Source organism: Nomia melanderi, chromosome 3 (assembly GCF_051020985.1).
Source record: "Nomia melanderi isolate GNS246 chromosome 3, iyNomMela1, whole genome shotgun sequence".
NCBI classification, from domain to species: Eukaryota; Metazoa; Arthropoda; class Insecta; order Hymenoptera; family Halictidae; genus Nomia; species Nomia melanderi.
In genome coordinates, this window is record NC_135001.1 from 2,398,511 (window position 1) to 2,415,163 (window position 16,653).

A 16,653-nucleotide genomic window follows, 5' to 3' on the forward strand; every position below is an offset into this window, starting at 1 on the left:
TTCCGAAGTTTCCTTTCCCCGTTTCTATTGCGTCATAAGGGCACAGTCATCCCGGCGATGCCCGTGCGCGACTTGCTCGTTTTTCGGCGACCCGCACGTCCCTCTCGCCCGTCGATTTCAATTCGCAAGTTGTCGTCGGGGCAAATTGTTCTTCGCCGGCCCCGCGATTTCGATAACGCTCGGGATTCCGACTCGACGAACGGACGGACAGGTCACTGCGGATCCTCCTCTTGCCGCCATTTTATCGGGGAAAATCGATGTCGATGTAACTGGGACTTCGGTGTTGATAATTTTGCGTCGACGGTTCGGTTGTCGGTAGGAATTTTGTAAGAATGTCTGGGTATCGAAGGGATTTTGTGGAATTAGCGGTGTCTGAGAGATTATTCTTGAATATTGGAATTTTTTAAGAGTTTCATTGGTGATTGATTGAAGCGTTTTAATGTCGCGATAGAAGTGATTCTGAAGATTGAATGGATGTTTCGGAACTATGTATATTCTGTTCTAATTAAAACGTTAACTCAAAGTTTCAGCCGACATTTCTGTGGCGGAGAGTGAGCTCTCGATAGAGGAATAAGTTGCCGAGTAAAGTAATTGAGGCCAGTATGTCGATGATCAAACTTAACCTAGCTTGTGAAGGATAAGGAGTTCGGTCGATGCCCCATAAGCGTTCCGAACTATGCGGAAAACAATAAATTTGCAAGAAATAGCTATTGCGAGGGGACCTCTATATATTTTCACAGGATAGTGTGCGGCATAAAATTAACAAATTCTCTGCACGCGCGCAATCCCGATCCTCTGAAACAATATTTCTGGGAATCTTTTGAAACACATCGAAAGGATTCACCGTAATCTAGATACCAATTTTGATAAATTAGATTCGCAAATCTACATCGGAAGCATCTGCAATTTATTTATTACGGGCCGCAGGAATAACCTAAAAATATTCGGGCGAGACAACGGATATCTCTAGCGGACGCATGCATATTTCTTATTTCTCCTGTGCAACGCAGATTTGCAAAGATTCCCGGGGGAACGATCGTGATCGTCATCGCATGAACAAATGTATCGGGCGACGGTCCGCATACGAATTGATCCTCCGAGATCCTCCGAGATCGATCCCCATTTCTCCTAAATTGATAGGCTGCGCGGAGAAAGCCTCGTGTCACAGCAAGATCCTCGTCCAAGATAAATAGCGGTATGAAAGCGACAGCGTTTTCTGAATATTAGGTTTCGCGGGGAAGAATCGATCGCCGGGCTGAATGGCTCAATCGACAAGGCAGTCGCCCGGCAAACAAAGGAGCCTGACTTGAATCACGGTCCGGCAATACGATTTTTTCCTCCCACATCGTACAGGTAAATCATCTGAAGAAGACAACGACGGCCATTCGAGTCGGATACTAAATGTACGATCTTTCACGTGCGCGTTCCGTGAACTCGGTGCGAATCTTCTCGGCTGAAATTGAGGACGACCTTAGGAGTGGAATTGAATTGTGTTTTATGTTTCGAAGTTTTATGCTTTACCGTTTGACTTTGGTCTTGAATTGTTCGTCGTAACGTTGGAAGTAAGGGAATGCGAGAAAGAAGCGTTCGATAAGAATGTTAACGTGGCTGACCGTTGTTAGCTGTTTCTACTTACAGTGAACCATAATGGTAGAACCCGAATGTCGAATGTTTTATGTAAGAATACGTATTCTTTCATAACAACGGTGAATCGTATTAGAAATTATTATCAATGACTTGGTATCGTAATATACGTGCTACACTATCATTTAGCTATTTGTGTTACTAAGTATTTTATCGTGACAATCAACGTGTTAATTTGCAGAAATAAATGCGATGTTCTAGTGAGTAATATGTTGATATAAGTAATCTTTAAAATTTATAGAACGCAAGGTAAAATATAATGGTAGGATTGTCTTTTTTTAATAAAACAAGCTCTCGTCATTAAATCGGCTAATAAATATATTACAGGATATATGGAGCAAACGGAAACTAAACCGGTACGTGCCCATACTGTGGGTAATTAGAATATTCCAGCGACACGTAATTACAGGGAATAATTATGCATACTTCAGCGTTCAACAAAAAGTATTAAACACATCATTTGATCCTGTTAACGGAAATAATGGCCACGAATTTTCAACAGCGAGAGAACCCGCACTCTGAAACGGGAGCACCTATCCCTGTTACACGCTGACCCGCGAACCCGAATGATTAACGTTCATGATATTTAATTATAAATGTAATTATTGTGATTTATACCTCGATTAATGACAATAATGAAGGGCAATCCAATTTACATGTAAGTTTAAACCAATTAAAGTTTAATTAAAGGCCATCCAATTTCGCAACTTCAATTTGTAATTCCGGTGGAAATTCGTAAACATGTTCGCCAGCAACGTTGCACATTTCTGACAATCACAATTTCCAATTTGTCAGAAAGAAACTCGAATAAACACGCCGCACTACAATTCCTATCCAACAATATCACAATAGAAAATTCCCCAAAAAACACTCCAAGTATCCAAACTTACATTGCACCTACCACAAAACAACCTCTCAAAACCATCCAAATAACTCCTCCACAAGAACAAACAAAGAAAACAAACTTCTTGCAAATATCCAAAATAACTGAAAACAGATCATCAGAAGATCCAAATCGCTACACAGAAAAAACCAAGAAACCAATCCCTGAAATCCGATCGAAAATCACATTACACTACAAACCACAGCCTCCCACGAAGATCTAACCTCCTCCCCAGAAAAAAGCGAAGAGAACCTCGTCGTCCGAAAACCATAGAGAAACATTACTGTAGGTCAGGTCTCGCCCTGAGAATCTAGCCGCAGTGTCATAAAGGAGTCCGCGAAACGCGGTCAGCGAAGATTGCCCGGAGCTTCGAGCGTGATTGCACAATCGCCGCGTAACAGAATCCCGATTCCAGCGTCGGCGACGTCGACGGCGACGCGGCGTGCCAAAAAACGATCGACTGCGGTCGATCGGTCCGGTTTACGTAAACGGAGAGCCGTCGTCACGTAAGTGAAGCCACGTCGCTATCAGATCCGCGGCGCTGCCGTGCCGGCCAGGTTACGTAACACGTGAGCGTTCCGCGCCGCCCCCGGGATCGTTAATAACCCCGTATTACGGCTTTCGCCGCGATATACACACGGGGAACGCACCCTCAACCGACGAGAAGCCGCGTCCCTATTTTACGGGGAATTAATTATCAGTGCTGGCTGGCTTGGCTTGCTGGCTGGCTGGCTGGCTGGCTGGCTGGCTGTTGGCTGGCTGGTTGGCTTGGTTGGCTGGTGCGAAACGGGGCCGACGCCTGTTACACAGCCCCGCGGAATGAAACTGCGCCGGAAATGTAATAGAATCGCGGTCCCCTATGATTGTCTCTACGTTCTACCGAATAGTTTCAGCCCGGCACCAACGCACGCCGGAATTATATTGCTCCCCGTGTGTGTTTCTTTGCGCGGCCGGCGTGTGCAGGAATCAAAGGCTTCCGGGAACTCTTATGCGGACCATGTTTAGGGGATTGATCACGCGGTCACGCGAGATAGTATTTGAAGGTGAACTCTGCGGAATTTTGATCTGCTTAGTGGTTTCTGGTTGCTTGCAGTGTAATTGAGTTAAAAAATTGTATAGGTTATGTGTGAGTCGTTTGCAGGATAAAAGGATTTTGTGTTCGAGACTTTTGCTGGCAACACTGGATTTAGAGGTTTCAAATTGATTTGAGGGTAGTTTTATCTGGTTTTTTTAATTTGAACTTTGTGGTTGTTGCAGTTCGCCTCTCGCGCTGTAGCGTGCTTTGGGTAATGAGTGGGTAATGAGGTGTACTTCTTCGAATCTATAATCTAGATAATATTTTTGTGAATAACCTGTTATTGTTGTAAATTTTGTGATCTAGGTTCACGTGTATCCTTGTTCTCAAATTTATCACAGGGAATGGAACTATTAAATAATTTATAAAATCAAAGTATTTATAATGCATTGGATTATTATGTCCCAACCTTTACCTACTCCTCGATAAAATGTGCGTTCGCATTTCAACTGGCCATTCAGTAGAACCATATGAAATACATATCGAAAGGGATAATGAATTCCCAGGTAAAAAGGGAATTATTTACCGCGAAACTGCATATACAGTGTGCTTAAACAACTGTGAACGATTGTGTTCACTCAACAATAAGACGCTATGCGATCGCGAATTTCAATCCCGAGGATTAACCCGGGACCTTTCATTAATTACGTCGTTTAAAATAATTCACGCGAGGACGCAGTGTAATTCATACCGACGCAATCCGATTCCGTCGTTCGAAGAACGATTTAATCGATATGACAACGAGCCACGCGGAATTCAAATGAACCGGAAAAAGGGGGAAGTCCACGGTATCGCAATGCCAGAAATGCTTTCCGGTCGACGTAAATGCTCACCGTGATACAACGAACGGACTTTAATATCCAGTGAAAAATTCGCTCGCGATCTGCGAAGCGGAACGAGAGCGAGCTATCGATGATAGCGTAAAATCTAAAATAGATGAAGAGACACGGTCGGCAATGTCTAACAAACGGCGGGAACAGGGGGAGGGAAAAAAGAGAACGGAGCAGGGATAATCGAGAGGCAAAACGAGAATCCCGACGAAGGAAAAACTCGGCTGTACGCAGCTCGGCAGAAAAAGTAATTGAAGCTTCAATTGCCGATTAAATTGGCTCGAATTTGTATCGCGAGTCCTCCATCCGCGTTTTCGTTAGCCCCGCGATTTACCCGACGATTTCACGTGACAAAGTAGTACACGGAGCATCGAGCACGAATATACTTAGAACTTTCCAGGCCCAATTACTTCCTCCCGTACACGTGAAACGGGAAACGCGTCAACAATCGAGTCTATCGGGAAGTTCTCAGGGAACTTCGCGACAATTTATCGAAGTATTGTAATTGATTCTTATCCGATTCTATTTATCAAAATAGATCATAATATCAGTTACTTTGATTCTGGTACTAATGAAAATTTAATAACGATGTGCGGTCATCTGTTCTTGTTTAATGGAAAATATTAAAATTTCAATTAGAAATTAAAGTTAATATATGCGATTTGATAAGAACTGATACTTTGAAGAGTATAAAATATTATGTTAACGCTAAAATTACTGAGCAGTTAAATAACTTTTCGAAATTTCTCTGTAGAAACTCCAGGGGTACATCTATTAAGACTTTAAATGATCTGCAATTCAGTTCGTGTATTGTTACATCAGTTTCTTTAATAATTTCTCAGAGAAACATCTGTTGTCTTTTCAATAATTGCGAAAGAAAAAATCGGGAATGGATCATTTTCACCTGTCCGGTAGCTTTATTGTTACACGTGTCTTATTTTCTTTTCCGGAAAGATCACCGTGATCAAATATTTTTAACCGGAAACGTATTCATTCGAAGTAGGTAAGTAGTTGATTCGAGAAAAATGGTCGAACGAATCGGGTACTAGATAAAAAGCTAAATCTCCGTAAAAAAGATCTTCCGACGGGATCAAAGTGGTAGATTTTAATTAGCGGTCAACGAACTCCTCCGTTGAGAAGTGGTACATAATCGGCCGACCGTATTGAAAATAATTTACGTACAAGCGACGTTTCGCATTCTAAAATTTAATGAGAACTCGAGCAGGGCTATCGAGGACGGACGAATTGGCCGTACGACTGAATACAAATGGGTTCATTTGCAAAGGAAAGAACAGAGAGTCCAAGCACCGGACAAATAGTTTGCCAAACCCATTATTATTATTCTTCCGAGCCCTCTGGTTCTTTCGCTCGCCCTGTCCCCGAATCGAAATCTTCGTGCAATTCGGCTTGCGAAATAGTTGAAACCGATTAGTAAACGAGAAGTTGAGCGAAATTTAATGAATTCAATTATCATTAACATCACCATCATAATATTATTACTTTAATTGATATTATCGATATTAATTATACTTTCATTATTTTTACTATCATTACCGTAGTATTATTATATTAATTAGTATTATCGATATTTACTCGTGTTTTTATTATTGGTACTATCATTACCGTATTATTATATTAATTAGAATTATCGATATTTATTTATATTTTCATTATTATTATTATCATCATTATCATGTTAATAGTATATTAATTAATATTATAAGTATTTAATTATAATTTCTTCCTCGATTCTACTGGTTCGAGAATATTCTAACGTACAAAGTATCAAGTGTCTAGCATTTGATTAACACCGTGTCATCGGATCGTTCGTTCGGTCTTCAATATTTTATTTACATTAATCACCATTGATTAGTGGACATCGATATCAAATTGTGTGTGGTTTTACTCGTTAATACTACTTACATCAAAGGAATAAAAATCAAGATGTTTCCAATACATGTTAAACACTTACATAATACCATCAGTGTTCTACTTGTACAAAATAACGTCTACATTAATAAATACGCTCAATCGCAAGTGCGTGAAATATTGTCATAGTGTGCAATTAAAAAAAAGACGTGCGCGTTAAAGGGAGAAAAAAAGAAGGTCGAGTTCTAGCTACTTCAAATACATAAAAATACATTCGAAAAAGAGCGTGAGTACTGCGGCGGAAAAAAATACTCGTGCAACGCAACACAAAAATCGTTGTTTGTGGGTGATAAAATGTAAATCATGCCCGAGAATTAAGTTATCGTCGTTATGGAAAACCGTGCTCCCAAGTTCTGGCCGCTTGAGATCAAAGAATTCGCATGAATTTAAACGAATAGCCCGAGTCTTCTGTTCCCCAAGAAATTTCGGAGCAATAAATCGCTCGGGAATAGTTAGTGATGGGCTCGAGACGCTTCGGGTCTGTTCAAACTTACGAGGAAAGTTTCGGAAGCTCCTAGCCCAGCTATCTTCGAGTGTTAGCCGAAATTAGGGCCTCTTAAAAGTTTCGCGAGGTCTGAGCGAGATAATTGTTTCAATAAATCTCGAGAGTGTAAAGCTGCCGAGCAAATGGCACGGTTGCGTCATAGTTGGGCAAAGTAATCAAAAAAGATAATGAAACAGCACAAATATCCGCAAACAATTCCGAAGAAACCAAACAGCCATATGAAATTACATTATATCATTGAGAATATGTAATCTAATATCATTCTAATCTAATATCGCAAATTAGACAATAGGTAACGGCAATATCTGTTCAGTTGTGATAGAATTTTATTCGCGATTTCAATGAATCTTGAAATTCAAAGAGACATCGTTTAAAGGATTTGAAGAGTATAGAAAAATTTTATAAATGAGAAGTGCTTGTCTAAGCAATGATACTTGTTTTCATCTTAATACAATATAGTTCAAAATTTCAATTAATTTCAAAGTTAAAGGAAACGCGGTTTAGAATATTTAGAAAGTATAGAGAAATTTCCAGATTGAAACACACTCGTCGAATGAATATTCAACTACTTTATAAACTCGACTAGATTTCGCAATGGGAACAATATCTCTTCAACATTCTAATTCAATGTCGCAAATTAAACAACACATAACAATATTTCTTCAATCTTAATAGAATTTAATTCACAATTTCAATTACTCAAATACAGGGAAACAAGATTTAGAATATTTGCAGAGGACAGAAAAACGTCCAGGTTGAAACGCGCCTGTCGGATGAAAATTCAACTACTTTATAAACTCGATTAGATTTCGTAATGGAAACGATATCTCTCAAATCTTCGAAAACAGTATGTAAGTGTTCCGAGAATTACAGTACTATCGGAATCGTCTCGAATGGGTTGTACAAGTAAATTGCTGGAATACTTGGGGAAATATAGGGAGAAACGGAGCCCATTACTAGGTGCGGCACGGTGTAAGCTCTTCGATTACCCGCGGACCGTGTATCAGTGCGGAGCTTTAAAAAAGTCACGGTGGATAGGTTTAAGCGTGCTATTATATGAAGTAACACGTGGCACCGGCGCGATACAAGCTGCATGTAGTTAACTACTCGTTCCACGGTGCAATCTCGGAATCAACCGGGCAACTTGGGAGCACGCACGCCGATAAAAAGGGTTACCGGACGGCGTGATATACGCGTCGTTACGCCCGGAAAATATTTTCGTTGTTATCGCCCGGCGAAGTTTCACCGAGCACTAACAATTACCATTCTGAGCCAGCGAATCATATTCAACCCTTAAACCGGAATGAGCATAAATGTGCAGCCCCTTATTCGATTATTCGAACAACGTAATGGACTTTGCACGATGATAAAAAGTTCATTAAACTGACCGAAAAAATAAGGATTTCGAAAGTGAACTTAATGTGGCGTGATTTATTAAGATTGACATAATGTTTAGGGTAAGTGAACGTTGACTTATATTCTATTAGCTTCGGCTTACATACGGAACGATTAGAAACTAAATAAATATCTGTCGAACATGTGATGCTCGTAAATTGAATTCTGCAATGAAAAGTAAGATAGTTATTCTTTCAATTGGGAATGATCAAGTTTGACGATCAAATGATCCGGTTTATTCTAAATGGAGGTGGACCATGTACGAGAATGAAGATAGAACAGTTAAATCATAAGACTGTAAATCTGTAATAAATATATTTTTACATTAAGAGTAAAATAAGAATCCCCATTGACTTTCGTGAAGTGTTTTATTCTAGCGTGTCTTGCATGTGAATGTTTGCTGCAATCGTATTAAATTCGGAGTTCAGTTATAATTCATGAGTATCGGGGTTAATCGATTGATAAATGTGATACTTTATTGCTTACACACGAATGATTAATATGTGGCGGCATGAATATTTAATACATTATCTTCGATGAACGAAATGCGACTTCTAACGTCGATTCGAGTATTGTTTAGTAAATGCAAGCCGAGAGTGTGAGTGCAAGCTTACGCATGTAACAAATGTTCTCTTCCTATTGAGATTATTGATTCGAATTGTTTGATGAAATATTAATTTCCTGTCTCGCAAAACTTAAAAAGACAAGGGGTCCTTCAATTCGGTCACAGTTAAACAGATAAAAATGTTAACGGAATACTTACATTTCGCTTGAACGTAATTATGCAACTGTGAACTTCGTATCGCTTTAACTTAATAACATTGTCTTACATGATAATTAAAGGAATACGTAGGTAAATTTCGAATCATCCAGTTTCCATTAATAAATGAAAAGTACAACTATAGTAATGATATCTCTAAGAGAGAAAGAATATTATTTATGATTGTGAATATTACATGCTTCCTTGTTTACCGCAAAATCTTGTCTCATGCTGTATACAAAATGTCTTCGAATTATTTGGATAAACTTTCGAACGAAACAATGTATAATCGCACTCACAAAAATTAAACTCGATTGTCTTAATAAAACAAGTTATGCGAAAGTCCTCTTAGCAATTCGAGGAGATATTACATTTAAGTAAACTTCCAAATTAATTTGTTTCCAGCGAAATACAGTATTCTCCTCTGGTAATCACAGTGCCAGCGAATATCAACGTGATTACAGAGAATAATAGTCATCATTCAATGATGGTTCTACTTATTAGTCAACAGATTAGCTACTCCATACTGACACAATAATACAATAGGTAGTGTAACAAGTATTACAAAAGGCAATTACACAATGAGAATACTGTACACCGTTCTGCAATGATTCTCAATATCATTTACAATCAAGAAAATGCTTCGAATAACTTTAAAACAACTTTCAATTATCCATAATTCTGATTTATAATAACACATCTCCATCGTTCCGTAATTAACACTTAAAAGACCGCATAACATTCTCCTAACATTCCTTCAAGAATAATGATCATGCTATTATAATTCACGTAAAACCAACATTTTCTTAAATACCCTCTATTCACGTTCTAATCGCGTCAAAACCAGCCTACTAAAAACTTTCCCCCTTGACAATAAAAAGGGTAATTAAAACTACTCGCTGAATTCATCAGCAACCGTCAACAACATCTCGAAAACATAAACCCAGAATAATTTCCTCCCGGAATGTTCGAACGCCATGTTCCTCGCTGGCAGAGAATAAAAAAGAGAGATCTCGGTCGTTCAAGTGTTTTCAACGGACATTCAAAGAAATTTCTCCAAATAATTATCGAACACTCTGTATACTGAGAAATGACAAGACGATGGATCGATCAGCATTGCCGTTGCGATAAAGAATTCACAATGGAAAACAAGGAGAGCCATAGTTTAAGGGTCAAACGTGGAGTCGCTGATCTCTGAAAAGAATGATCGGGTAAAAAAAAAAACAAAAGATTATGTACACATGGTCTTAGGGGTGGTGGGAGGGTTCCGTGTGTATGTGAACAAAGGGTGGTAGAGTGCCAGAGCGGTTTATTTGCGGTTCAATTTGCGCTAAAGTACAGATACTCATGCAGAACGAACAGTATGTACAGCACGGTCGTATTCGTCGTCCTCGAGCAGGAGGACGGGAGGATCGACGCGACAAAGCGTTTGGAAACTCGATCTTAAATCCCCGGGATCGACAGGCAAGCGCTCTCGACGAGATACAATATGTGTAACGTATATTCCGAAATGTGTTACAAGCTACAGTGTGTGTAGTGTATATATATATATATATAATATGTATATATATACGCAATACAGAATTCTGGAATTGAAACGAGAACGCCGGAGAACGACAACGTTTATTCTGACATATATCTGACAATAGGCATATAATTAATACATAAAATGAAAAAAGTGGAGAAAGATAGAGAAAGAGAGAGAGAGAGAGAGAGAGAGAGAGAGAGAGAGAGAGAGAGAGAGAGAGAGAGAGAGAGAGAGAGAGAGAGAGAGAGAAATAGAATGAAGAAGCGTCCTTTGACAAAAACACCGTTTTTTTTCGTCGATTCTGCTTGAGCTATCGAGGTCACTAATCGATAATCACCCGGTGCATTGCGAGAACGCCGTGAACGATGCGTGATAATCCATTTGTTCTTTACTTATTTTTCGCTTGTTCTTGATTCCGTTTGCTTTTTTTCAACTTTTTTCCTTTTATATACTGGTTTCTTTTATATTCTTATATTATATTATATATATATGTATATGTATACGTATAACATATGGTAAATAAATATATAATATATGTACAAATAATACCTAGGCGAACGCCACTTCGCGTTAAGATGTCGCCACCCCAAGCCGGGACTGCCGTACTGCAACAGACACCCGAAACACTGTCATCATATGCGTTCAGTTATAGAAAATAAAGGAAAAAAAATGAGTCGGAGAAAGGGAAAGAGAGAGGACGTGCTTTGCCGAACAGTTACATGCCGGCAAAGAGTATGCAATCGGCGAATTAGCACTGCACACTTCTTTTGTTTTTTTTTTTGTTTTTTTTTATCATTATCAGTCAGGGATTGAAAGCGCTTAGAACTCGAAAGTATACAAGGGTGTTCTGTAATTTTGTTTGACGACTCGATGAGTAATTTAATTACAATTGTGAAGTAGAATTTTTTCGTTGGACCTCTTACTATTAAGATTTAATTTGCAACTGCTTATGAGTATACTGTCATTATTGTAAAGTGAAAATGCTATCATAGAAAAATCTATTTAAAATTTTTAAATGACAGAAGATTATGGTAAGTTTGAAATTTTGGCATCGACTGTTACGAAGATAATTTTCTAAGAAAACGAAAGCTCGTAGAAGAATGTTCAATAATGATGAACACAATCTTTACGAGCATCAATTTCAATTTTTGCAACGTTATGCGGTATAACGGTTTTTTAAAAAGTGTTCTATAAAAAGGTGAACTGAATTTGGACATGTTATTATAGCTTTCAACCCCTATTGTCATATATATTCTCCACACGCTCGACCATGTTGCAACGAGAATATGTTCTCGGCACGAAAAAAAAAGAATCAAAACGATGAAAAAGGTTATTCTGTTTAAACGTGTATCACTTTTTATGCGCAGATAATTGCTGCACTATTCTGCTTCAAAAAGGTGAATGTTTTAGTCGTTCTTAAATCGACGGAACTCATTGCACGGATTCATCGAAATTGCTCAACAACCAATTCCGTTCGAATTAGGAAATATTCATTCGCGCGATTGTTTCGCAATTAATAACAGCCTGGTAATCAGACTTTCCGAGAGCTTCGACATTGATTAAACGCCGCAAACAATCGCGTCCTGGGAAAAGAAAGCCACGCGTTGTTGAATATATCAACAGGTGTTCTGCTGAGTAGCCAAAGAAATTATTCAACGTCCAATTATACTTTTACATCCTCCGGCAGTTTTCATCCCTTTCACTCCTGCCGTGAAGCTAACCGAATTTCAGAAACAGATTAAACCGTTTATTATTCCATCAAACGATCGAATGAAACATTGTACAAGTCACTCGAGCGATATAAAAACAGACTACAACTACTACAGCCAATGACAGCAATTCTTTAAACCAAAAGGTACATTAAAATTACCTCGAATTCCGATCGATAACGATCAATGATTTCCCACCGAAATCAATAAACGAAGATATCGAATAATTCTCGCAGCTCACAGTTCCTTTGTAAAATTGTGATTTAAGGAGCTCCTTTAACACTTTTGACACTAGCGGTGACTATAGTCAGTGATATTTTTTCTATTAAACTATTAAACAATTTTTCAAATCTAAACATATATAATGCGGTAGATTATTATATCCTATGCTTTACCTACGCCTCGATAAAATGTACATTCGCGTTTTAACTGGCCGTTTAATAGAACCATATCCGTGGAAGACAGCGGCACCGAAAGGGTTAAGAAACAGGACAACAAAGCGAACTTTGAATAAACCACTGTAGCGGGAGTACGAAATCCGATTAGGACACATCTACTTTGTACCTCCGTCGAAAACGATGCTCTCGGAATCAATTATCGTTCCCGACGGACAAAGAGTGCGCGTCGTTACTCGATTAAAAGGGCAAAATTTTCAAAGCGACGCGCGGTTCCCCGGGCTCGAAACGTAATCCGGCCACGGAAAATTGCAATTTTCACACCGGCCAGAAATAACCGAGGAACGACATAAAATATATCGCCATGGATCGCGAAACAGAGAAAGAGAGAGAGAGAGAGAGAGAGAAAGAGAGAGAAAGCGAGAGAGAGAGAGAGGGAGAGAGAGAGAGAGAGAGAGAGAAAGAGAGAGAGAGAGAGAGAGAGAGAGAGAGAGAGAGAGAGAGAGAGAGAGAGAGAGAGAGAGAGAGAGAGAGAGAGAGAGAGAGAGAGAGAGAGAGAGAGAGAGAGAGAGAGAGAGGGAGGGAGGGGAGAGAGAGAATCGAGCGAACGTGCGTGATCGTTGCTTTTTAATTGTCTTTCATTCGGTCGAAATCGGGCTTTCTATTCGCGAAAATTGTGGCTGGTTTTTCCCCCAGGTACCGCGGAATCCGTACACATCCATCATCGACTCTGCCACGAATTAAACAACTTTCGTCAGGATCGTGCAAACGGGTCGAGGTCGTTTGACTTCTATTCGGACCGGCCGCGCCGAGAAAAACGGAAAATATTTGCAATTCTTCTCTATGCAACATTTCTGATCGAGCGAATGAACGCAGATTCTGAACCGAAAGATCCCGCGTGCTCGATTTTTAAACAATGCATATTTGCCCTGGGAACAATGTGGCGCGTGTTTATCGCTCGGAGAAGAATTTCCATCGAGATTTTACGTGTGCGATGCTATGAAATGAAGTATCGGATAATAATTATCTCGCTATTTGAACTATTCTTGATAAATTAGGAAGTTTCTTTTGAATTAAGGGTTGAGAATGTCATCGAAAGTTTCTAATGAGAAATGGGAGCTTTATGTTGAAACATGTGATTGTACTTCGATTTCAAACGTGGCTTGTATATTAACGACATTCATTCTATACAAAATGATAAATAAACGAAATTGCTGTACACATCTGCGTAAAATAGGTGAAAGCAAAATTCTTTGAGAGACTTTGCCAAATTTCTGAATTAATTTGCAACGCAAGTGATTTACATTGAAAATAGTCGGGAAAATTGATTCTATTTGTATTAAAAGCTCAACGTGAAATGTTCGTAAATATGAAACTGTTGTAGATCCGAGTGGACTATAGAGGCTATCGGTATTTTGGAAATTACTGCTATAGATAATAACATATATCATTGGATTAAGTATCAGACTACTGTGAATGTTTAATGGCCAACGCTTAAATGTAAATCCACTGTTTCCTAGTTACATTTGTTAATAAACTTCCGACTGCGATGGAATCACCTGTGTTTAATCCTTTGGTTTGCTGATTGGTTTAGTTTAATGGATAAAATTATCTTATGAAAAATGTTCTTTCTTCTCCTCGAACGATAAATTTAACCATACGTTCCCTTCAATCATTTCTCTGATAAGAAAACGCATAATCTTTCGGTTTCTATTCAACCCTTGAATGGAGCTTCCTTCGAATCGTCATTAAAAATCTCACGAAGCCTCATTACCCCGAATGGGAACGGGGGCGAGACCTCATCTCGTGCATTTCACACACTCTTATTGTCTCATGCAGAAAGAAAGAAGCTCCGGTGTGTATTTTAATTCTATAAATCATTCAATTAGTAGAAGAAAAACAAAACTGAAACATCACAAGACATTACGCGTAACGTGTAGACTGCGGATTTTATGTATTCACGAAACACGAGAATTCCCAAAATATTATTTCGGCAATAGAATGTTCAGCAAATAGAAGAAATTTTATTTTACTTCAAACATTTGCACATCGATGTACAAAACAGTGTATTCGCGTGAATATCCGCAATCTAACGTCAACTGTTAATCCGAGTATCATCACAGAGTTAATTCAACAGGTATCTACAAAAACTTGTTCGTTGAAAAAATTGATTAGTCGCAGATAAGGTCGATACACGTCACACATGGGACACTGAAACAATAGATAGGTGTTACATTGAAGCCTGTCGGGGCGCAGCCATCTTTCGAACACAGGACAACACGCCGGTGACAAAACTTGGCCACTCTGCAGCGAGAATTTCGTCGACGCGAGCATCGAATGCGGCCGGAAGCTGCATCCGACGTTCACGCGACGCTTGAAGCGTTAAACTCGGTCCATCGTGAAAATCATTCGATCAAATTTCACCCAACGAGCCTTGCTCCAGAAACAATTCGCTAGGGAAATTCAATCGACGGGATCAAAAACTGCGTAAATCACTTCTTATCAATTTTCGAAAAAGATAAGAAACCAATTAAGATGAAAACCACTTTTTTCATCAATTTCCTGATGAGAATAAAAAAGAATTCTTATGAAAATCACTTTTCATCGATGTTCAAAAATTAAGAAAAAGTAATTAAGATGTAAATTAGATTCGATCAATGTCTCAAATTTACCGAAAGCCGTAAACTTACGTTGTTTCTGATCTATAACGTCTTCTATCGAGATTCTACTGGAATCGGCGATGCAATTTTAAGGTGCAGAAATTAAGGTGAATATTCACCGATTCCCGGGCAAATGTTCGTTGAGTGACAAGCAACATTCGACGTCACTGAACCATTTGACCTTATAAGCTCGATTTTACTGAAAAGAGTCGCGGATGTTTTCGATTATTTTATTTACAGCGAGCGGAAAGGTTTAATCTACGCGTTCCGAACCAATAGCCAATTAAATTGATCAAATTTGCGGCTGACGTTTAGCCTGGATTTTTGTAAACATTCAATGAGAAAAATTGCTCATTGGAGATTCGCGAACCGGTGAACGACCCCTTGCGCGTTTGAAGTCGCGCAGTAATATTCGCCGTAAAATGTAAAGCACGTTTTGATCATTGACGCGACATCGGAATGGAGGCAACGTTTAAACACTTAAATTTCGTAACGTCGTCTCGTCACGCGATTTAACGTAAAACGTTTAGATTAAGCGTTTCATTTCCATGCGTGGATAACTTTGATGAGTGCAAAAATGATCAAACGTTTCAGGATATTTACATTGAAATTGTACCTCGAATACACAGAAACCTTAAATATATCACGAGCCGTATTAACGAATAATATATGAATATCAAGAATTCATGAACCTTTGTTGGTAAAATGGCAAATTTTAATTGCATCTCTCTTAAACTGTAAAATTGTTGTAGCGTGAAATGATAAGCGCACGGCGAAGTAAAATAGAAATACTTTTATGATATTAAAACACAACGATGGGACACAAGCGCAAGGGGTCGACGACGTAAAAGAGTAACAAAAAATAAAAAAGGAAGAAACGAAAAAAAATATTAAAAATGGAAACCGTGTCCCGTTTCGCGCCGAAGTTTCTCGCGTGACAAAAAGAAATTACTTCCGTTCTCCTATGTAAACAGCTAATCTGAACTGTGAAGCGGCAATCTGGCTACCAACTTTTTCCACAAACGACCGGCTAATTGAGTTGTGCCCGTGTGCACGGGAGAAAAAGTTTATCGGTAGCAGGCCACGGTTGATCCAACGGAACAGTTTCAACGTGATTTACCCTGTGCCGGGTGTCAGTAAGTTTAAACCGCACTACCATAATGATGGGATCAATCTGAAACTATGTTCGCAAACATCGATCGGCTTTACGCCGAGTAATCAGTGTATTAAAACCTAGTCGTGTTTACTTTACTAATTTAATGTATATAATTGAACTTAGTTATAGAAACACAGTTAAACATTTTCTACTATCTCCTCAATAAAATAAAATATGTTACTAA

At 38.9% G+C, this 16,653-nt stretch overlaps 1 protein-coding gene across 20 annotated transcripts in view; it reads right to left on the bottom strand.

Annotated features, from left to right (window-relative positions):
• tmod (tropomodulin) overlaps positions 1–16,653 on the bottom strand; it is a 109,023-nt gene that overhangs the window by 19,316 nt on the left and 73,054 nt on the right. For 12 of the 20 annotated variants that reach the window (XR_012998301.1, XM_076366398.1, XM_076366402.1 and 9 more), the window contains one exon: positions 10,314–11,154. The exons of 2 other annotated variants lie outside the window; for them this stretch is intronic. Coding sequence is in view for 2 of the 18 variants with exons in the window: in XM_076366402.1 (XP_076222517.1) it covers positions 11,120–11,154 (35 nt within the window). In the remaining 16 variants the exon portion in view is untranslated. Of the gene's footprint in view, positions 1–10,313; positions 15,513–16,653 lie in introns of those variants that run through there. 6 more of the 20 variants (XR_012998299.1, XR_012998303.1, XR_012998300.1 and 3 more) reach the window with 3 other exon arrangements.